The sequence below is a fragment of the Trichosurus vulpecula genome, chromosome 2 (genome assembly GCF_011100635.1).
Source record: "Trichosurus vulpecula isolate mTriVul1 chromosome 2, mTriVul1.pri, whole genome shotgun sequence".
Classification (NCBI taxonomy): domain Eukaryota; kingdom Metazoa; phylum Chordata; class Mammalia; order Diprotodontia; family Phalangeridae; genus Trichosurus; species Trichosurus vulpecula.
The window spans coordinates 183537596-183561274 of record NC_050574.1 but is presented as its reverse complement, the minus strand read 5'-3'; the positions used below and the strand labels follow the sequence as shown (position 1 = coordinate 183561274).

General features: G+C 37.5%; 1 protein-coding gene across 2 annotated transcripts in view; it reads left to right on the top strand.

Annotated features, from left to right (window-relative positions):
• Positions 1-6579: 6579 nt before the first annotated feature.
• The window catches only part of SACS (sacsin molecular chaperone), a 100521-nt gene continuing 83421 nt past the window's right edge, over positions 6580-23679 (top strand). The window contains exons 1-2 of one of the 2 annotated variants that reach the window (XM_036742751.1): positions 6580-6622; positions 19882-20369. In XM_036742751.1, the coding sequence (XP_036598646.1) occupies positions 20347-20369 (23 nt within the window). In that variant the 5' untranslated portion in view covers positions 6580-6622; positions 19882-20346. Of the gene's footprint in view, positions 6623-6721; positions 6756-19881; positions 20370-23679 lie in introns of those variants that run through there. The other variant, XM_036742752.1, reaches the window with a different exon arrangement.

Below are 23679 nucleotides of genomic sequence, written 5' to 3'. Positions count from 1 at the left end.
TGTTCTTTCTCGTTGCCTTTGGAAACATAATGAAGCAGATCTGCCAGATTCTTCATCTGTCTCTCTAGGGAGAACCTGTGATTATCTTTTCATTAAACTGCAATTTGTTATTTTCTTCTGGTTTGATGAATATCAAGCATGATATGATTCATTTCCTCCAGAAGTATGTGTATTTGTTAGTTAAGGAACTCGGGTTTAGAGTACCAATAGCTTAGCTACAATTTGTGGATGATTTAAAAACTGTGTGATTCTTAGTACTCTCTTCTCCCTTTTCCACTATTATGCTATCCTCACTGCAAAAACAGGAGTATGTCGCATGGGACTGAAGCTCATATTGCATTTTTATTTTCTAAATTGAGGATCTGCAGCCAGGCTGAGTGGGTTTATTACTCCCTTCTCCATTAAGTAGATCTGCTCTGAACTCTGGCATTTTGTTGCATTACATTTAGATCTGGGGGTGCCAGTCTTCTAACAGAAGGAACTGGACTCCCTGTTTTCACACCCTTTACCTCAGTAAGCCATTACCCCAAGCACCCTAGGAAAAAATTTTATTTATAACTGTGGCTCACATCTAGGGTTTCCCCAGAAGGACCAAGTAAAAATGTGTAATATGAATCAGGTATGGGACAGGTAATTTACTTCCACACACTAAAGAAATGCTAAACACAAAAGACTAATAGCACACATTAATACAGCTATTTAAATAGGATTTATTACCTTAAAACTATTGATACAAACAATTTGCTGGAAGCTTGAAACTTAACCTTCCTCAGAAGATAAAGCAGTTTGCAAAACTGCTAATTAGGCATTTTGCATTTCATCTTCGTTCTGCATTTCCCATAAAAGTCCTGGTTCATATTTCTTGGCAAAATTTTCCAGGTATAAGTCAATCTTCTTATCATGGCCATCCTTTCCGAGAGTGCTAGAGATTTCTCCTGCCACTATTTAGCTCTGACCTACTAGAATCTCTAAACCTCTCATACTCAAAGGGCTGCTCTCAAATTTGGGCATATTGATCTGAAAAGAGGTAATATAGATTTCAGGGACCAAAGAATTTATTGCCAAGGGCTTGGCATACTGGTAATGAGTTGCTCCTGCCTAGATTTGTCCTTGGAGAGCAGAACTCAGGCCTTTTCAACATGGTAGAACTTTACAGAGTTTGCCTTCTCCTGGCACTGTCTTTAGGAAGCCTGGGTCACTTCCAAGTCACAATGAGGTGCTGGAGGAGGACTCTGCCTGCAATACAGTAGATAACTACTCAAAGAATTATTTAACTGAAATTTGAATATTGTTATACCTTTGTAGGCTCAATCTAAGAGTGGGGCAATATTGGTCAAAGAAACAGGGCACATTTAACCTGGAGAAGAGAACATTCAGTGAGAAAATGATAGCCGTTTTCAAATATTCAAAAATTTGTTCAGGAGAAAGAAAGAATTAAACTTGTTCTGTTTGGTCCCCAAGAGTAGAACAAGGAGCAAGGTGTGTGTAGGGGTGTGGGGGTGGGGTGGGGTGTTGCAAAGCAGCAAAGTTAGGCTTGATGTTACATAAAGCTTCCTAATGATTAGAATTGTCCAGAAGTGGTAGGAAGTGGTGGGTTGACCCTCCTTGGTGGCCTCCAAATGGAAGTTGGAAGACCATTTGTCAGGTATGGTAGGGTGTTGTATGGGATAGACAAGATGGCTTCTGATGTCCTTTCCAACTCTCACAGTTATAGGATTCTGAGAATATGGCTTAAACTTTGAAGTCCAAGTAACTCTTCCCGTACTTCTAAAATGATAACCCTCCCCCTAAAAGGTTAAGGTAATTAGGCAGTTTTCCAAATTGAGGTAAACCCCCCCTCCAGGTTTCTGAATGGAAAATATCTTAAGTTCCACTGTTAAGCAGTCAAATCAATTTAAAATCTCAGAACCAAATCTCACAAGCCTTGTAACTGTACAGATAAAGTAGTGGAATTTGTCATACAAAATATTAAAGCTGAGTGGCTATGATCTACCTTCCAAATCACAAGCAGATATAAAAAAGTAGGCATTATGCTTAGAGTGAACAAAGGCTTTTTCTCAGCTGAGGAAGCCTGATACATACATACATACACACACACACGTATATATACACACACACATGTGTATACATATTGTGTGTGTATATATACATATATATATATATATACACATATCAGGCTTCCTCAGTTATGCGTATACATAAAAAGAGATGCACATGTGTGTGTAAATATACATACACACAAATAAAACTTTTGCTAGCATATAGTTTGATCAAGAGGGACAAACAGGCCAACCTGATAAGATTTTCAGGCAGCTGATAGAAGAAACAGCAGCCAGATGAATGTGAAATTAGAAAGGAAAAGAGAATCACAGCTCTCAATTATTGAAAGCAAACCAGGACAGAGAGGAAGTGTTAGTGTCTGAAAAATCCCCAATAGAGGCAGATTCACTTTTTCCCAATCAGCCCTTGCTGGGTTTCAGGGAGGGCAGCCATAATTAATACTTTTCTACATCCTTAAAAGAAGGCAGTAGAAGGAAAGGCAATGGAAATCCCCTGAAGTCTTAGCCTTGTTACATCTTTAGAATTCTACCTTGGACCAGGAAACAGATTCCTTCCTCGTGATTTTAATTTATCACCCAGAAGCTTGTAGCTTCCTGGAATTCTTAATAAAAATGTCAAATCTCTTGGAAATATCTTTCTAACATCCAATTTTGAACTAGTATTCTATTGTGGATTGCATTTTACAAGGAAGAATAGGACACATGCAGAGAGAAGTGTAATAAAATAGAAGTTTGGTGGGGTCTAAGATCAAGGAAGACTTCAGCAGTGGTGAGGACACTGGAACTGAGCCTTGAATAAAGAGAAAGAGAAAAGCCTTGGAGAAAGAGAAAAGCCTTGAAGAAAGAGAAAGAATCTGAAAGATGGAGAGAGTTTGTTCTTGGCATGAAAATAAAGGAACTAATCAATCAATGAACATTAAATTAACACTTACTATGTGCCAGGCACTATGCAAAGCTCTGGGTATATTAAAAATAAATTAGTCCCTGTCTTTAATGAACTTACTTTCCAGAGGCAGAGACTAGTGGGAGGAACAATGTGTACAAATCAGAGCTTACAAGGTAAATATGGAATAGATGGAAGGTAACATTGGAGGGAGTGGCACTGGCAGCTGGTAAGAAGTTGGGGGAACCAAAAAAAGCTTATTGACAAAGGTGGCTTTTGCGTAGAGTCTTAAAAGAAGTCCAAGATCTGAAGAAATGGAAGTTGGAAGAGCATTCCAGGCAAAACAACAGACAATGCAAAGGCAGAGATAGAAAACAAAATGTCATGTTTGAGGACCAGCAAGAAGGCTAGTTAAGCTAGATTGTGGATTATGTGGATAGGAATATAATGTAAGGAAGTTGGAAGGGTAGGAAAGCATTAAATTTAGAAAACTTTTAAGTGGCAAATGAAGGACTTTACATTTGATCCTGAAGAAATAGAGAGCCACAGGAGTTTATTGAGTAGGGGGCAGGGTGTGCAACATGGTCAGACCTAAACTTTAGGAAAAGCTTGGCGGCTGAGTGGAGAACTGATTGGAATAAAGGGAGCCTTGAGGCAGGGAGATCAAGTAGATGGATATTGTAACAGTCCAGGCAAGATATGATAAGGGTCTGAATTAGAGTGGTAGCTTGTGTGAGTAGAGATAAGGGGATACATATCAGAGATGTGAAAGTAGAAACAAGATTCGGCAATGGATTGGATATGTAAGTTAAGTGAGAGTGAGGAATTGAGAATGACACTAAGGTTGAGAGTCAGTAACTGGAAGGATGGTGGTACCCTAAATAATAATAGGAACGTTGAAAAGAGAAGAAGGTTTTGTGTGTGTTGGGGGGAGATAATGAGTTCTCTTTTGGACTTGTTGAGCTTCAGATACATATGAGACATCTGGTTTGGAATGTCCAATAGCAATTGGGGATGCTTTGAGAGCAGAACTCAGGAGAGAGGTTAGGGCTGGATAAATATATCTGGGAATCATCCACATATAGATAATAACTGAACCCAGAGGAGGCTGGTGAGATGGCTTAGTGAGAGCATAGAGAGAAAAGAGAAGAATTACATGATAACTTTAGAGAGAGCTGCTTCAGTTGAATTATTAGATGAAAGAGTCGCAAATCAAGTTAGAAAAAAGAAGCATCTTAATTATTATCTTCCCGGGGAGAGAAATTTTATAAGAAAGTGCTGAGTAGTTTTCAAACAAGAATGATTTTTGGCTTCTGTCCCTTAACCTGCCCCTTCTTTACATCCAGTCAACTTCCAAATGCCATTGATTCTACCTCTACAATTTGCTACTTCTGTCTATACGCACAACCCCCCTGCATGAATGTAATCACTCAATCTATTAATTGACAAGTATATATCATGTGCCTTCTATGCCAGGTACTATGCAAGGAGCTAGGGGTGTGAGTACAAAGAATCAAGCAATCCCTGTTCATGATGAGTTTACAGTCTAATAGGTTTAATTAAATCTACTCAACCCATAGGATTTAGAGTCAGTAGAGATCTTCAAGATCAACTAGTCATTGTACTAGTCATCAATCCTGTCATTGTACAGAGGTGGAAACACAGGTAGCAAAGAGCATCTAGGCTTTGAGCCCAGCTTTTTTGACTATAGATCTGACAGTCATTGGCCTCCCATCCTTGACTTCTCAGCTCAGTTTAAGTTCATTTAGGTATTTTCCCTAGGACTGGGACATTGTTGGAGAGCCTCCATGCCCAATCAGTCAACCTATGATTTCAGGAGATTGGACTGATTGTCTCTGATAACGTAGCCCTATCTCTCCTGAGATTGAAATTGATAAGGGGAGTTTTGATCTAGAGGCTGCAGTTGGAGTGCTGCTGCTGGCATTTTGTCAATGTTGTTTCCCACACCCCCATTTGCAGGAGTTGTATAGATTGAGTGTGTAGCACCTTAAAAAAAAGTTGTCCACTCTTGGTATAATTTGTAGAAAGTGTTCTGAAAAAAATGATAGCCTGTAGAAATATAAGGTAGTTATTCTTTTATTTATCACCAATTGATAAGGCTCTATCTATACACTGGGAATTTGAGGAAGGGGAAAAAGAATTTTAGGGAACATCAGAACTGGACAGGATCTATTTCAATCCCTTTTAGATAAAGAATCTGAGGTCCTAGGTAATTTGTGGCATATTTGGGACAATAATCTTAGGTTTCCAGTCTCCCTGCCTAGATATCCTTTCTGCCTTCTAACCATTTTAATGTGTACAAAATGTGTTGCCAGTCTTTGAATGACAAGGAGCCTGAATTCTTTCTTGTTCATATTAATACCTTTGTAAAATAAGCCAGTAATAATTGCTAGGTTTTTCAAATGCTAAATTTATACCTCTACTGAAGTCTTCCTCCAGAGCTTCATTACAGTGTACAGATGACATTGGGTCTCTGAAGGCCAAGCCAGAGGAGAGCCAGCTAGGCAGGTCTTGGCAAAGTGGAAAGGCTATGAATCCAGGCCCAGTGATGGATGAGATCTAAGGCCAGCCTAGGGAAATTTGGAAAGGCTCAGCACCAGAAGGCTGACTACCAAATTAGGAAGTTTTTGGCCACCAAAACTCACTTAGATTATTTCCAAAGGTATACAAGATCTGTGACTTGTATTGAACCAATATTCATAAAATATTCAAACATTTAAGTAAGCATACAAGGAAGAAAGTAAAAAGTTAGCAAATCTGAAAAAGAAATGTGACTTATGGAAGCAGAGGGTTAGCCCTTAGAGCAGAGCTTCTTAACCTGGGACTTGTAAACTTGTTTTAAAAAGTATTTTGATAACTATATTTTGATAAAATTGGTTTCCTTTGTAATCTTAGGTAATTTATTTTATGCACTTACAAATATCACTCTGAGAAAAAGTCCATAGTCTTCACCAGACTGGGCAAGAGGTCCACCACACACAAAAAAATTGTTAAGAACTCCTGTGGTTGGAAGAGCTCTACAACTTACAGATAAAAAAAAAAAATTGAGGTCAATGACATGCTCAAAGTCATGAAACCAAGAGAGGCAATATTTTTTCTCTTGACTGAAAGCGTGATGCTAAAATGCTGGTAAAAGCTGGTTCCCATAATGCTTAACAAAACAATATTAGGCTGGTACGCAGCAATAAGAATGAGAAACCAAAAGTGAAAGCCACTAAACCCGTTTCCTTTTATGACTTCAGTAAAATAGGAAAAGTAAACCAACAGCAGAAATGGAGAAATCAAAGTACGATCAGAGGTGCTGCTGGAAGAGAGAAATTCAGCAGAATGTTAAAGTACTACTGTAAATCCAGACATAAATATTTTTAAATAAAACCGGCTTATCTTTCGGATTTTGAGATCATATATGAAGAGTACAAAAACGCACCTTATATTTCATTGAACATGCCCCCTTATCTAAGCCCCAGTACTGCATTTTGCAGCATTATTTAAACCTAAGGCTGGTGCTAGTCGTATCTCTTTAAAAAAAAAAAAATCCGGGTAGAGGGAGCTAATTCCTCTGCTGCATTGAACTTGGTTAGATGCACAGAGCTGCAGCAGCAATCACGCATCTCACTCAGAAATCTGCTGATGTTACATCCTCATGCGTCAATGATCAGTAAGTGTTTGCAGGTCCAAATGGATTAAAATGAAAACGAGCAAAGCAGCGGGGTAAGGCAGCTAATGGAGAAGGGACTGAATCTCTCCGTGTGATCGGTCATCTTATTCTCTGAGGGTTTGTCGGAAAGCAGGTCAGTCAGTCACTGCAGTTGTTTGTGGGAGCTGTTGTTGGTAGTTATCTTAATTATGACAGTGGATATCGTCTGATGTCTTTGACATGTAGAAAAGCTGTCAATAGTGTTTCATTTAAATAAGCTCCTTGGGCAATGTGCCTTCAAGGTTGGGGGCGAGGGGAGAGTTGGCAGCTGCAGTGTCTTACTAGACAGATTAATGGGGTAAAGATGTCTGTGCTAGTTGGCTTGGGAGTCTGGGATTCTTTGTTACAGTGTTCCATTAGAAACCTCGGGGCATTGCTGCAGCACAATGCATATGGAAAGATATGTTTCTGGATTCCATAAAGCTGCCCTTGATTTGAGATTCCTGTTTGGCTTTATAGTAACTGACATCATTTTTAAAAGTCCTTATTTCAACTTACTTAACTGAGTAGTATGGAGAAATTTTAGATGTCATTATCTAAAATCCTTAGATTTATGTGTGTAGATAAAAATGCCAATTCCTTGGTTTTAATTTTAACCTGTTTTCAAAAATTGAGAAAAGCTCAAATTATATATACATTGCCCTCTGTGTTTATATGAACGGAGCTGCATTAACATGTAATAGATAGGAAATGGACCTGTACTGTCATTGGAATGGGGAACTCCCAAGTGGAAGAAATTCCCACAACCAACAATGAAGGCATCATCACCTTCTTTGAAATTTAGCAGTTTTAAGTGACTTACCTAGAGCAGTCAGGTCAAACTCAAATAGAAATAGGGGACCTTACACAAATAACTCTGCAGGCCATATGGTGACTCAGGAAACCGAATATTAATGTTACCCATGTCTTTATCATATTTTAAAATTTATTTTGTTATATATTTCCCAATTACATTTTAATCAGGTTAGGGGTAGACTCTGGAATTTTGTGGTGCATATGAGGTCAGCAGGCCATGTGTGTTTGACATCTCTGTGAGCACTGAGAGCTTAAGTGATTTGCCCAGAATCACAAAGTCAGTAGGTATCGTAGGTTGGACTTAAACTCAACTCTTCCTGGATTCCAGGCCAGCTTTCTGTCCATTATGGCCTACTGCCTCTCACAATATGATGTAAAATTTAATTATAACAGTCATATTTATTTTCCATAGAAGTGTATAGATATAGACAAACACTGTGGTATAGCAGATAGAGAATGGATTTTGAAGTCAGGAAGACCTAGCTTCCAATCCTGCCTTTGACAGATACCTATCTAGCTATGGGACCCTGGGCAAATCACTCAACCTTTAGGGTTCCAAGAAACTCTAAGAGAGTAAGCTACAGAAGAGTTACACATTTGAGTCTGTGCACAACATTTCCACACTGGTGAAATTACAAGCCTAGACCTCTTCATACCAACCTCGCTCCCGCCCAGGATAAAATAGATAGATTGAAATAATTTTTATTTTATTACCATATTATATTATATATTAAAACTAAACTTTCCCTTGTGACCATTGTTAGGGAAAGAATTGTGCCTTGTGTCTTCCTACTTTCCTAGTAATACCCTTCACTCTTCTATGATCTCTCTTGGTTTTTAGGTTCATTTCTTTTCCTGCTGGATCTAGGGGCTCTCTTTTTTCTCTGCCTCTCTAAAATAAATCATGCTATCTTTTCATCCCTCATGGTTCTTTGTTCTTTAGATCCTGCTCAGTCAATTGAAAATATTTTATTTGAGCAACTGTACTACATTCTGAAGGGGATACAAAAGATGATTCAAATATAATCTCTGTCCTCAAGGATTTTACAGTCTAACAGAAATAGAATCTAAAAAATGAAAAAGAAAGGCATAAACAAAATATCGTGAAAATTCTGAGGAGTAACACATCACATTCAGTGAGAATGCTATGGAAAGTTTCATGAAGAAGGTGACATCTGAGTCACACCTTGAAGTATTTCAACAAGTGGAAATCTAGAGGAAAGAATTTCCAGATGCAGTGAACAGCATGAGCAAAGGTATGGAGATAGGGAAACACAGGACATTTTGAGGAATAGTAGTACTGTTTGGGTAGATTATATGTAGTGGGGTCATGGGAACTAAAGCTAGAAAGATAAATCAGGGCCACATTATGGAGGGCAGTAAATAGCAGACTGAGTATTGTATTTTCTATGGCAGATAATAAGGATTTTGGGGCAGCAGAGTGTTGTCTGCTTTAGGCAGATAAATATAGCTTCCATTGGAAAGGCTTGATCAGGGAAACTAGTTAGCATATTGTCATTGTGGTCTAACTAAGAGGTAATCAGAATATGAAATAGAGTGGTAATGGTGGGAATGAGAAAGGAGGAGATGGATTTCAGAGGAGAAATGGACAGAATTGGTATTTGTTGGACATAAAGAAAGTTTCCAAGCCAGCATGAATGGAAGTGTATTGGTACTATTGACAAAAATAGGAATATCCTAAAACCTTGTTTTAGGATGAAGATGAGTATGAAGATAGAATATTCTGAGTTTGGGAGCTGGATATGATATAGTAGAAAAGAACATTGGACTTAGAATGAGAAAACCTTGATTCAAATTCTTGATCTGACAATTAGTGATGATGGGAGAATAATTTAATCTCTTTGAGTCTGTATCCTCATCTGTAAAATGCAAATTTTGTTACCCCCATATCATAGATGAGGAAAATAAAGATCAGAGAGGTTAAATGATTCAGATGACACTATAGAAGAGCACAGAGAGAGAAAAGCAAACTAGGTCAAAGTTAGATACTTGCAAAATGCGTGCATAATAGGGGATGCAAGGAAGAAGAGACAATCAACAGAGAGGTAGGAAGGAGAAAGTTCCAAGAAGCATGAGTCAGGATATAGTATCAGAAGATTCAGAGAGAAGAACAACTAAGAAAAGGTCTTCGGATTTTGAGATTAAGATTACTTTCAAGAAAGTAGTTTTAGTTGATTGGTTGGGACAGAACATAAACACAAGGTATTACAAAGTGTGAGGGTTTGGAAGCTGAAGCTATTAAGTGCAAACTACTCTTTCAAAAAGTGCATTAGGGAAAGGAAGGAGAAAAGCACACTGGTAGTCTGAGGCAGCAGCAGGTTGCCTCAGATATTTATCAGCTGAGTGACCTTGGGCAAGTCACTTAACTGCTGTCTGTGTTGTGAGGATCAAATGAGAAAATACCTATAAAGTACTTATCCAGTGCCTGGCATTTAGTTGGTGCTATATAAATGCTAGCTATCATCATTATTACTATTATTATTATGGTCAGAGAAGAGCTTTTATTTTTCTTTAGGAGGTAGAGGAATGGGTGTGTTTACAAGAAAGCAGCCAGTTGAGAGGGAGACGTTAAGGATTTCAGAGAAAGGGAAATCATAGATTTAGAGTAGGAGGGATCTTTAGACACCAACAAATTTAACCTTTTCATTTTAGAGATGAAGAAACCAAGGTGTTGAGTAAGGAAGTGGGAAGGGGATAGAAGGACATGAAATTGTGATCAAAGAGGGGGGTTTCAGAGTTTACATTCTTAGAGGTGAATTATTCAGTGATGTCTGAAATTGGTTGGAGAGAGAGGTCACTGGAGCTGAGGTGTGAGACCAGAATGTTAAGACTTTCAATGTGGGCATGAAGTTGCCAAAAATGAGGGCAGGGGCAAAATGGAAAAGAAGGTTTATGATCCAAGGGCTGAAGTGATTGAAGACAGATAGCAGGAGAATGCCCTGGAGGTTAGTAATAATACCAGCTAATATTTCTGTTAATTATGATGTGACCGAGAAGAATATGAATATATTACATATGTATTGTTTGCCTGGGGATTCATGCCAGTGGTCCCTGGCTAGTTGTCTAGGACTGTTCCAGTCAGATCTTGTTTTTCATTCTCTCAGCCTCTTCCCAACCCAGTCCTCCCATTCCCCACTTCCAGTAACGCAGTATAGCATGAATCCTCTGAAGCTACATTTCCAGCCTAGGACTGCTGGGAATGGTGCTCTGGAGGGCCAATGAAGCCTTTTCCTTTGAATATCCTAGCACTCATTCAATTCAAGAGTTTACCCGAATCTCAGGGGTTAAAGGAGGGGATGGTACATTGAAGAGGGTCCTAGATTTGGAATCAAAGTTGTCTAAGTTAAAAAAAAAACAGATGTATGAGGTCTGAGCAGAAAAGGTGATATGAAGGTATTTGTGTTCTCGACCATCTTTCTCCTTTTACAGATGAGGAAAATAAGCCCCATACAAGTTAAGTGGCTCTGTAGGGCTCATTTTCCTCAATTGTAAAAGGAGAGGTATGGTCTAGAATATCCACACAGTCAGTCATTTTTAGATCTAAATCTATGATCCTTTCATTCCACAAATACCTCCACATAATCTTTTCTCCTCAGACCTTGCACATAATGCACTTAGGTGATGTTTTGCATTATAATGCATATGCCATGTTCCCCTAAATTGTAAACTCCATGTGGACAGGGATAGACCGTGTCTTATACAATTAATATAAAGGCATGATCTTCAGGGAAATTCACCATACTTATTATGAACCAAAGAAAGGTGGTTTCCTGGTCATTCTCCTTCACCACTACGTTAGCGCCAAAACTAAATTAAAAACTTGTACCGAGTACCTCCTAAATGTTGGCCACATGGACTACAGAAGTTACAAAGGGCAGCATGGCTTAGTAGAAAGAGTCCGAAATTTGGATTCAAGTGCTAGCTGTGGTACCTATTTCCTGCCAAGTGGCATAGTAGAAAGACTGCTCAAACTGAAGTCAAGAAGACCTCAGTTCAAGTTTTGTGGCAGATATTGGCCGTGTGGGCCTAGGTAGCTCATTATATCTTCCTTAGTCTCTGTTTCCTTAAATGAAGATAATGATAGCACCTACTTTACAGTGTCTTCCCTCTGTGTTACTCCAAATTATCCTCTATATATTTTATTTGTAAATTATTGTTTGCACATTTTTTACCCTTTTAGACTGTGAGCTTAAGAGCAGGGGCTTTTCTTTTGCCTTTCTTTTTGTCTCCAGCACTTAGCATCCAGTAGGTGTTTAATAAATGCTAGTTGACTAACTGATGTTCAAATGAGATATTAATGCCAGTGGCACAGTAAATAGAGTGCTGACCCTGGACTCTGGGGGGACCTGAGTTCAAATCCAGCCTCTGACTAGCTGTGTGACCCTGGGCAGGTCACTTAATCCTGATTGCCTCAGTTTCCTCATCTATAAAATGAGCTGGAGAAGGAAATGACAAACCACTCCAGTATCTTTGCCAAGAAAACCCCGAATGTCATCATGGAGAATCAGACACAACTGAAAAAGTGAACAGAAACACATATGTAAAACTCTTTGTAAACCACAAAGCACTTGTAAACCATCAACATCATCATCATCATCATCATCATCATCATCATCATCAGGGACAGAGAGGAGCTTTCCCCCTCCTTGGACCTTGGGTAAATCGCTTTCTTGCTTTCTAGTCCTTGGTTTCCTCTTTTAATTAAACTCAACTCAATTAAATTCAACGAAATAAAATGTATTCAGTGTCTAGTCTGTGCAAATTACTGTTCTAGGCACTGAGACAAAATAGTCCTTGCCCTCAAAAAGCTTACATTTTACCAAGGAGAATAAACATACATGGAAATTTCCAAACAAAGAGATACAAAGTAACTTCAAGAAGAAGAGAGCTCTAGTAACTAGAGAATCAGGAAAAGTCTCATGTGAGAGGTGGTCCTTGAGCCATGCTCGAAAGGTAGCTAGGGATTTCATGAGAAGGAGGAGAGGAGGGAATGTGTTTCAGCCATGGAGAGATCACCTGTGCAAAGGTATACAAGCAGGAGAATAAATGAGAGACATCTAGCATTTATAAAGGGGCAGAGGTGGCAATAGATGGTATTGTTGGACTAGCAGATTTCTAAGGATCTTTACAGCTCTAAATCTATGAGATTAATGCTCCAAAATTGTTACAGGAGAATTTTGATACAGGGTTAAAAGGGGGTTCTCTTTGAATATGCCTGATGTAATACCTTGCACAATTTGACTTTTAAGAAATATTTTATGATGCTAGTAGATATGTGAGCTTTCCTAAGCTTATGAAGGGTCAAGGTGAAAATGACATTGATTCTTCCATGGCTATTCTGATCTTAGAAACCTGGTGGGCTCTGGAAGAGAAAGTGAGGCTGGTGACTTTGCACAGCCTTCCCTCACTTAAATCCACTTCACTTGCTTGTCATGGAATCATCTCCCAGATGTCAAACAACAGCAATTATACTTACATTATTTTGCCTCTCATTGTTTCCTAATGAACTACGTGATTAAGGGCAAGTCACTTTAATGACTGTGGGCCTCTGTTTCCTCATCTCTAAAATGATGGGACAGGATGGACTAAATCAGGTTCTTCTATATTTTTTGGTAATGATCTGAAATCCCTATGTGTTTGGGCTGCATAAATTTAATTATTTAACACTCACTTTCAATTAAAATTCCTAATTGATCCAAGTCTGCTAATGTGAAACTGAAAGGCAGTTAGTCATACCAAGATGGTTGGATTCTACTGTTCTTCTAGTTTAAGGGTGCTCTCTAATCAGGCTAAAAACAAACAAACAAATAAACAACAATTTACTAGTAGCCTCAGGTCAAGCCCTGAGATGAACTTCCTAAGGTTAGGTGTGTTACCTTTGGTTTCTGGGTTGTATGTTGAACATGGAACTTAGACAATAAGTAAGGTACTTTAGAACTCTAACATTCTGTGACCCAAGCCTGGATAGCTTTGTTTGGGACATATTGAATTTAGAGTCTTCATGAGCATCATCTATCTATATTTTGAAACTGACTATGCCATAGAGCAAATGCTATATGACTCCCTGAATGTCATAAAGTGTTTTGTCACCATCTATACTAAATTTTATGCAACATGATATCAGCTGTTTTTCTGAGATCACATATGTCAATACTTAAAATTGAACCTAGGCTTAATTTAGGATGTATTGAACCCTGCAGTTAAAGAATTCAACTATACATTTTCCTCCACCCTCGACACCTTCACTTTCTTACCCCCTTGTCTTAATGCTCATCCCTGGCTTATGCTCCCTTCTCATCTTGTACTTTCTAGTAGCTGGAAGAAGTCACCTCACCTGGTTGACTTGGTTCACTGCATATTCATGTTATCTTTACTCAACTTGGTTCTCACTATTGTACAGCAGTCCTTTTACTCTTCCTTGGTTGAATCTCTTCCACTTCTTCCATCAGTCAAACTTTTTCTTTTCTTTTTAGACTGACAAGACTATTTTCTCCCTGCCCCCTTTCCCATATTTCACAACTTCTTCTTCCCAAGGCCAACCTTTCCTTGATTTATTTTCTTGATCCCTTATTTCCTTGATCCCATTCCCTGCTCTATGAGCATGTGTCCCCAATCTTTTCTCTCTCTCTGTCTCTCTCCCCCTTTCCCTCTTTCTCCTCTATCTTTTGTCTTCCATTCCCTATATGCACATTCAGATATACCTCATTAAAAAGACCTTCACTTGATCCTGCCACCGCATCCCCATATATATATATATATATATATATTCTCCCTTTCACTATCAAAGTTCTAGAAAAAATCATCAATACTCAATGTCTTTGTTTACTTTTTCACTATCCACTAACTTCACAATTTTTTGCATCCTGACTTCTGCATGTTCTGGGACCAAGTATCTTTATTTTCACCCCAGCTAATTTTCTACCCTGCCTCTGAAGGCATATCTCCACTCTCTCGCTCATTTTTACCCCTTTCTTTGAGAACTGTAATCAAAACAACACCATTATTGCCTCTGGAAAATGAGTATCAGTTGATTGCCTTGTAGTTCCATGAACCATCTTTGTGTCTTTCTGACCATAACTGCCTTTCTTGGCATTTACTCCTCTATATGTGTTGTCTCATCTAAGCTTCTTGATTGCAGGCACCATTTTGCTTTTGTATTTGAAGCCTCAGCATAGTGTTTGCACATAGCAAGTGTTTAATAAAGCTTTTGATTCATTCATCCTTAATTGTTTGTTCAGTGGAACTGAACTATCTCTAGTTATTAAAGTCATTTGCATGTGTCAGAGAGAACTGAATTTCATATGTATGAATTGTATACTTTCTAAAAAGATTTCATCCTCTGATAGTGTCTTCCTATAGTGTGGTAGGGTTTCTGAAGGTACAGTTTAACATTTTAAATAATCTAATAAGGGAATAGTCTTCACATTATATAATCTAATAAGGGAATAGTTTTATCTAAGGACTGTAAGTAGTGAATTTTTTGAATAGTTGTTTCCAGTTTGGGGATATGCATTTGCTTTTGCCCTTTATTCCTAATGCATATAATATAAAAATAAAAATGAATTGATTTTCCTCTGTTTTCCATTAATCAGCTGAACATAAGCCCTTCACAATCTGGCTCTAGCCCAACAGGCCTTCTTGCTATTCCTCGAACTTGGCATTCCATCTTTTACCACCAAGTCTTTGTAAACATACTGTTCTGCATGGACTCTCTCCACACCCCTCCCTCTTAGAATTCTCATTCTTCTTCAAAGTTTTTGTTTGCTTATTTTAAAATGTTCATTTTATTTTTTATTATGAGCTAAATGAGCATTTCCATATACATTGTAGAACAGGAAAGGATTATACATGAAACTGCAGATTTCAAATACATAGAGCTTGCTTTTCTTTTTAAGTACATATATAATAAATTCAACATGTAACTTTCAAAGCTGTCTTGCTGGTCTGTGATTCCTTCTGACCTTGCTTCTCTCTTTTGAAGGACAGGAGGAACTTATTCTAGACATTCGTTAATTGATAGATATCAGCTTTCTTCAACATTCAACTCTGGTGCCAACTTATAAGGGAAGCCCTTTATGCTATCCCTAATTATCAGGACTCTCTCCCTCCTCCCACTGTCTTTTACTTATTCAACATTTTTATTTCATTAAATGAATGATTATTAAGCACCTACTGTGAGCATGACCCTGTTCTAGGTTATGGGTACATAAAGACAAAAACAAAACAAGCACCTTAGATCCCACAGGGGAGATGCACACTAATACGTAAAGATTTTCAAGAAAGAAAGAGTACTAGATGGAAAGAATCAGAAAATGCTTCATGTAAGCTTAGGTGGTGATGCCTGTGTTACGCTTTGAAGGAAGCTAGGAATAGTTTTTCAAGAAGAGATTATATTCCAGGGATAAGGAGACTGAGAGAGGGATAGAATGTTGCATATAGGGAATTTCTAGCAGGTCAATATGACCAGAATTGAAAGTATGGGAAGAGGAGTAATATAGAAGTCCAAGACCAGACAGATAGGTAGGACCTGTATTGTTAAGGGCTTTAAATGACAGGCTGAGGATTTCATACTCTCGAGGCAAAACAAAGCCAGTAGGGGAACAACATGATCAAATCTTTTAAAAAAATATTAGCTTGGAAGGCTCCGTGTGTATGTTAGGGAGGAGTGTAATGAATTAAAAGGAGGCAGAGACTAAGAACAGAAGGACAAATTAGAAAGATAATGCAAGGCTGTGTGAGTGAAATGGACATGAGAGATGTTGTGGAAGTAGAAATGATGATATGTGACAACCTACTATTTATGGAGGGAGAGGGAAGAGCCAAGGATGACTGAGATTGCAAGCTTCATGACTGGAAGGATGGTGATGCTCTTAACAGAAATAGAGAATTTGGAGCAAGAATTGGTTTGGGTGGAAATATGAGTCCCATTTTGGACATGTTGAGTTTGAGATACCCATGGAGCAACTGGGTACATATAAATGTTTAGAATGTAATTGGAAATGTAGGACTGTAGTTCAAGAGATAGATTAGGACTAAATATGTAGATTTAGGATATATTTGCAGAAAAGTGATAATTGAAATCATGACAACTGATGGGATTACCAGAGGAGAGAATGTAGAGTAAAGAGAGAAGAGCCTTTGGACAGAGCCTTTGAGGATACCCCTGATTAGTGGACAGAATGAGGATAATTCAGCAAAGGAGATTAAGAAGGAATGGTCAGACAGATAAGAGAACCAAGGAAGAGCAGTATCACAAAGACCAAGTGAGGAAAGAGTATCCAGGAGGAAAGAGATGGTTTTCCTAAACCTCAGGTCACACCATGTCACCCTCCTACTCAATCAACTCGAGTCACTCCCTATCACTTCCAGGATCAAGTTTGGCATTTGAGACCATTCATAACCTAGCCCCTCCCCCCACCTTTTCGATGTTCTCCTACCTTATACCTCATCACATAATCTTTGAGCCAGTAACACTGGACTCCTTTTTGTTCCTCAAACAAGACAGTCATCTCCCCACTCTGGTCATTTTCACTGGTTGACACCCATGCCTGAAATGCTCTCTCTCCTCACCTCTGCCTACTGGCTTCCCTGGCTTCCTCTAAATCGGAGCTAAAATCCTATCTTCAGAAGGAAGCCTTTCCATATCTCTCAACTCTAGTGCTTTCCCTTTGTTGATCATTTCCTATTTATCCTTTATATAGCTTGCTTGTCCGTAGGTAGTTGCCTGTTGTCTCTCCCATTAGATTGTGAATTCATCAAGGGCAGGGGCTATCTTTGTGGGTTTTTTTTTTGAGGGGGGATCTGCAGCACTTAGCATAGTGATTGGAACATGGTAGGTGCTTAATAAGTGCTTATTGACTGACAGGTTGACAGTGTCAAAAGCTGCAAAAGTCGGTAGCATATAGACTAGGAGAAGGCCATTGGATTTAGCATGGCCATTATCACTATAACATTGAAGTGAATACATGTATCCTCCCAGTATATTGTATGCTTTGTGGGCAGGAGGACTGTTTCTTGTTTTGTCTTTGTATTCCTAGTGATTAGCATTGTAACTTTCTGCATGCTAGATGCTTATTAAGCTTAATAAATGCCTATTTTGTCTTTACCTGGATATTACTAATAAGAGGACTCTTGTACAAAGTTATCTGTGTGGTTGCATCTATCAAAGAATTTTGTATGCTCTTAACATATGCATGGGAGACCCCTTATTGTAGGAGAGTTTTTTAAGGTTTCATTTTGCTCTAGAGGTGCAAAAGCTTTTTTTTTTTTGTTTTATATAATTGACAAACAATAAACAGTGAGATGTTTTCTCTTCACCTTTCATTCAGTTGTACAATAAATTCAGAAATTAATTGAATTAAAGTGACTTGGATCTTTTGGGATGATTTAAAACTAGTTTTTCCAATTTAATTTTTAATATGGATATTATTTTTATTAGATTTAAAACCAAACTTTTCATTCTATGTAAGCAAATACAAAGATTCGCATTTAGATGTTCATTAATGCTGTAGCTAGCTATATATTCTTCATGCTCATATATTAGCTATAGAATAGATGTCAAATAGTGGTCACATTGGAAATCACCTTGTCCCTTCCAATAAAATAATTTATCTTTCAACATATATAGTTGCTGTTAACAATATCTGCAATGTTTGCTACTTTTTTTGTTTATTGATTGATAGAATCTGACTTTTATTCTTTTTGCAAAGATTCCCTTTTTTAAACAAATTATTTTTTTGCTGACTCATTTTATTGACATTGAGAAGGACAGAATGAATATACAGCAAATAAACTGTCCTTTCTTTTGTAATGTAGACTTTCAATGATACAGACTTACCCTGTTGCAGAAGATTTAGCCCTGGAAAGATGTACTTGGTAAATAAGAACTACATTATGAAGCTATTATACTGAAAGTGCTGGTGCTTTAAATACTTAGCATTGTTCATCAATGATACGGAGAAAGTGTGCTCCATTCTCATGGCATTCTCTGAATAGTAAATTTGCTTTTCACTTTTCTTTATACATACTTTCTTATCTGGAACAAATTATTTTGCATACCATATATGTTTTAGAAACAAACTATTTTTTTTTAGTTTTTAGATTTTGCTGCAAAATACCTGTTTTAGTTCATGAAAAGGACATCTGAGCAAATAAAAATAAAGGAATATGTGAATGTCAAGTGCAGAACCAAGAGCATTAGACTAGACATCAGGAGGTCCAAGTCCTTGTACGTTTCCTTTGCTTACTAATCACGTGGCCTTAGAAAAGTCACTTGGCTTATTGGCATATCTCAGACCCTCAATTTTCTTATTTGTAAAGTTGGAATAATACTTGCCCTGCCTCCCTCATAGGGTTGTTGTGAAAATTGAATGAGATATATGTATATGAAAATACTTTGAAAAGGTAAAGTGTTTTAGTAATATGAGGTATTATTATTAAAAACTGCTACTTTTTTTTAACCCTTTCATACAACCTCATAAGATCTTTTGGAAGTTTATCCTCAGTAGTTTAGTACCTGGAAATATATGATGCCATCTGCAAATTTCAAGATTTCACTGCCTCAGTTCCTCCATATTCTCCCAAGTTGGCGACCTCTTTAGCAAACTTGGGTTCAATGATCATCTCATTACAGATGATTCTCAAATCTCATCTCTAGCCCTAGTCTACCTCCTGAGCTGCCATCTTTTATCATAAATGATCTACTGAACATTTCAAATTGGATGTCCTGTAGGCATCGCAAACTCATTACGTCCAAAACAGAACTCATTATCTTTCTTCTCCATATAACCTCTTTTCCACACTTCTCTATTTATGTAAAAATATGTTTCTGACTTGATGGCTACAGTTAATCATTCATGAAGTGAAACACCTACTGATAGTTGGCAGATGACAAACAGGTAAAAGCATACAAAGAGAAGCCTGGTAGTATAGTTCAGAGTCCTGGGTTTGGGGTCAGAGAAGCAAGATTTGGATTCGAGTACTATGAACTTGGGCAAGTTACTTTGTTGTCATAGACTTTGGTTTCCTCATCTGTCAGCACAACTGAAACAACTCAACAAAAAAGGAGAGAGTTGAACAAGATGATACTAAGGGTTCCTTCTGTTTGTAAATAATTACAAGCTCCTCTAAGAAACGCACAGATAGTAAGAATGTGAAGTTGGACGTTGGAGGGTAGTAGATAATGTTTTTTTTAAAAAGGTAGTTAGATATAGATGAGTACTTGTAGGCTGAGATATGAGAAAGACCAATGCCATGTTGCTTGGCAGCCCTGCAATGCATCAGGCAGTTTATAATTAGAAAGTCCCTGGAGCTAAGGGGTAATACTGTATATTGAGGGGGGGAATGACTTTTCATTGCCCTTCTGTTCACTTCTCTCCGTTGCTCTTTCTTGTTTTCTCTTCCAGGATCACAGAACTCATGTAATGAAGCAGTTGTTATCAGAAAAGAAATGATGACAGCCATCTGCACTCTACCCTTGCTGAGATGAGAGGGAGTCAGAATAGAACAAATTTAAAATCACCTTTTTCACCTTGTGAAAGGAACCCAGAAGAGTGCAGAACATGAACAAATATTTGGTGGGAGGAAATTCAAGAACTCCTAATTACTGAGTGACATTTCATCTTAATGACTTCTGGGAGAGGTGGAAGGAAAAACACATAATTCAAGAAAGTCATCATCATCATTAGAGTGGAGTTACATAATGTAAGAATAAGCATAACCATGTTTTCTGACATCAGATAATGAATGAGCCCTAACAAAAGGCTTTTAACCGGTCACAGAGAGCTGGACTTTTGGTGTGGCAGACCAGTGCAGAAGAAAGGAAAACATAAACTGTGTTTTAGTAGAAGAATATTTCATGGGAAGAAATAATGGAGACCAAAGATAATGTCAGGTAAATGACCTATTATAATGTATATGTTTGTTATAAACTCCTTCAATCATGGTGAAATTTCATAGTTTGCTGATTATATACAACATTATATGGCTTATATAATATATTATAGTATATATAATTATATATTACATTACATCATATTGTATCACTTATATAGATTATATATAGCCATTATATACCTATATATAATGGCAAATTGAAACACTTTAAAGGGAAAAGCAGAATCAAAGCTTAGCAACAGATACAATAATTACATGGATATAAACTCAAAGTCTAAAGAGCTATTTTTTTCTTTTATAAACTGTTTGTAATGATTCTGGAGTTTGTGTTTGCTGTTATAATTGGCGTAGTAAGGCTATCCAGTGAAGTGGGAAATATGATGGTCAGGAAACAAATAACAACTCATATTTATGTAGATCCTTATGGTTATAATATATTATTTCTATGATTTATCTCAGGAAACTTGGTCATTGTGAATCCTCACTGTTTTGTTACTAGGTGACCCTAAATTTTTTCCTCTGTAAAGTTAATATGCTGCCAGTACTTCTTGCCTATTTGCTGCTACAAGGGGATATGGTGAGGATAAATTAGATAACCACTTAAATACTTAGAGCCATATAAAGTATAAGAATAATACCTGGCAGACAGAGAATAATCCTTCCCACACACCACCATTCATACTATGCGTTGGTCTCATTTTGACACCTCATAGGTGACAATCTTGCTTTTCACCAGATAAAATGACTCAAGTTTATTTACAGGCCTGTGGCTTTCTGCCCAAATAGAACATTTTACTTTTTTCTTTTGTGCTTTAAGAAACTAACTTTATTTATAATTTGTCCCCTAATGAAATGTCTTTAAGAAAAAAAATAGAGCAAAATTCCCTTTTGAAGATTGTTTTGTTGGATATTAGTCCCTGAATGTTCCTAAAAAAAGAATATAGTGAGTTCTTCTCTGTTCAGTATTTGAGTGCCATGGAAGGTACCCAGAGCTATTAATAACCCAGCCAGGATTCACAGAACCTGCCCTACAGCCAAGTGACATTGTAAGTTGAAAAGATTTTTCCCAATTCTAAAAACATCAAAGAAATCATTTCCATTCTTCCTTTTACTACCTAAAGAGCAGGAAGTCAATGGAGATATTATCATTAGGTGTCCTTACCTGTAGATTTTCCCTTCTGGGAAGCTAGATTTGATTTTATAACCCATCTATAAAGTATAGTGTATGAAGATGACATCATCATCATCATAATCATCATCATCACCACTACCACCAATCCCCCTGAACTGTAGCTTACAGAACAAAAGAATAACAGCAGGATAGAGACCCATGCCAAGACTGCTTCTATCTGAACTCCTTTGACCAAGATGAAAATGAGATAATACAATAATAATAAACATTTATATAACTTCTTAAAAGCTTGTAAGCTGTGAGGTAAGAGCTATATTATTATCCCCATTTTACAGATGAGGAAACTGAGGCTGAGACATGCTAAGTGACTTGTCCAGAATAACATAGTAAATGTATGAGGAGGGATTTGAACCCAGGGTCTCCTAATTCTAAGTCCAATACTTTTATCCATTGTCAAGCTGCTTCTCCGTACAAGGAAAAATAAAATTACCGTTTCTGTATATATGGGTCCCAACTATGATTTTTTTTTCATGGTGTAAAGCACAGAATGCTGGACTTGGAGTCAGGAAAACTGAGTTCAAATCTTGCTTTAGATACTTATTAGCTATGTGACCCTGAGCAAGTCACTTAGCCTCTCTTTTCTTCAACTATAAAATGGGTTGCTGTGAGGATTAAATAAGATAACAAATATAAAGTGCTTTGCAAACCTGAAAGTGTTACCATTTTTATTGCTTACTGCCTCTGGTAATGGCTTATAAAAAACAATTAGCACTTACATAGCACTTGAAGGTTTATAAAGTGCTTCACAGATATCATCTCATTTTATCCTCACAACCCTGAGAAGTAGGTGCAATTAGCATCCCCATTTTACAAATAAGGAAGCTGAGCCAAAGGTTGGGTGACTTGCCTAACATCACACAGATAATAAGTATCTGAGGCTGGATTCGAACTCAGGTCTTCCTAACTCTATCCACTTCACCACTTTGCTGAGGATAAGTGGAAAGGGGACTTGGTGGGAATCACTTCCCTTGGTCTTAATCCTGGTTTTACCATCTTTTGGATACATTATTAAGTATGAACTAAGAGGTTTGGATCTAAAATGATCTCTTAGAAGGGGATGTTTCTCAACTCTTTTTGTGTTGTAGGTCTTGTGGTGTGCTTTTAAATATTTAACAACATGTTCTCTAAAAACCAAAGTATATTTACAACACACTTTTAAGTTGAATCCTAATTATTAACGTTTTCTCCATTAATTAACATCAACCACTTTCTTAAGACTAGATAATCAACAAAACAATATACATCAAGCCTAGATTTGTGGTATCTGCTGATTTCCAAGGGGTAGATGCTCACACTGAGATTTGCAAAAAAATCTTTCCCAATCCTGAGTGAGCTGGATACAGTATATCCCTTGCACTCCTTTGGCAGACTGACAAACCTTGTGAACCTTTTCTCCGAATAAAAGTTTTAAGTGCATAAAATAAAAAAATGCATAAAATTATAAAATAGTTATCAAACTATTTTTAGAAAAAGCTCATGGACCCAGTTTAAGAGCTCTTGCCTTACACCAAGATGACAGTGCCTCCTAGCTCCAGGACTCTATGACACCAAATATATGTGATGCTTTTTAAAAATTCCTTTAGTCTTGAGCCTTAAAGAATTCAGCAATTATTTACTAGTTCATATTAGACTAACTTTATACTTGCCTCTACTAAATTCCATTGTGTTTATTTATGACTGCTTCCCTAATACATCAAGATCATTTTGAATTTTAATCCTGACTTCCAAAGTGTTAGTTAGCTGCCTCTTCCAAATTGTAGCCACTTCTAAATTTAGGCTCATGGGATAAGCACAGTCTTTTTTTCCATTAGAGTCAGTGATAAGGACATTAAGTGGATTATCATTAACAATACTTTTTGGAATTTACAAAGGGTTTGCAGTCCAGGAAATGGACCTTTATCAACATTTGGAGATATATCAGAAGATATTTTAAACAGGAAATTCCAGAAAGTTTTCTCACTATCTTGACTTTGATTAACCAGTAAAGTCTTACTTGTAAGCTCAAGCAACTAATGCTTAATTTAAAGCCACAGGTTCACACCTGTGGAAAATATAAGCAGTACTGAACACAAAAGCCAGAAGGCATAGCAAGATGATGTGACATCTGCCACAGTAG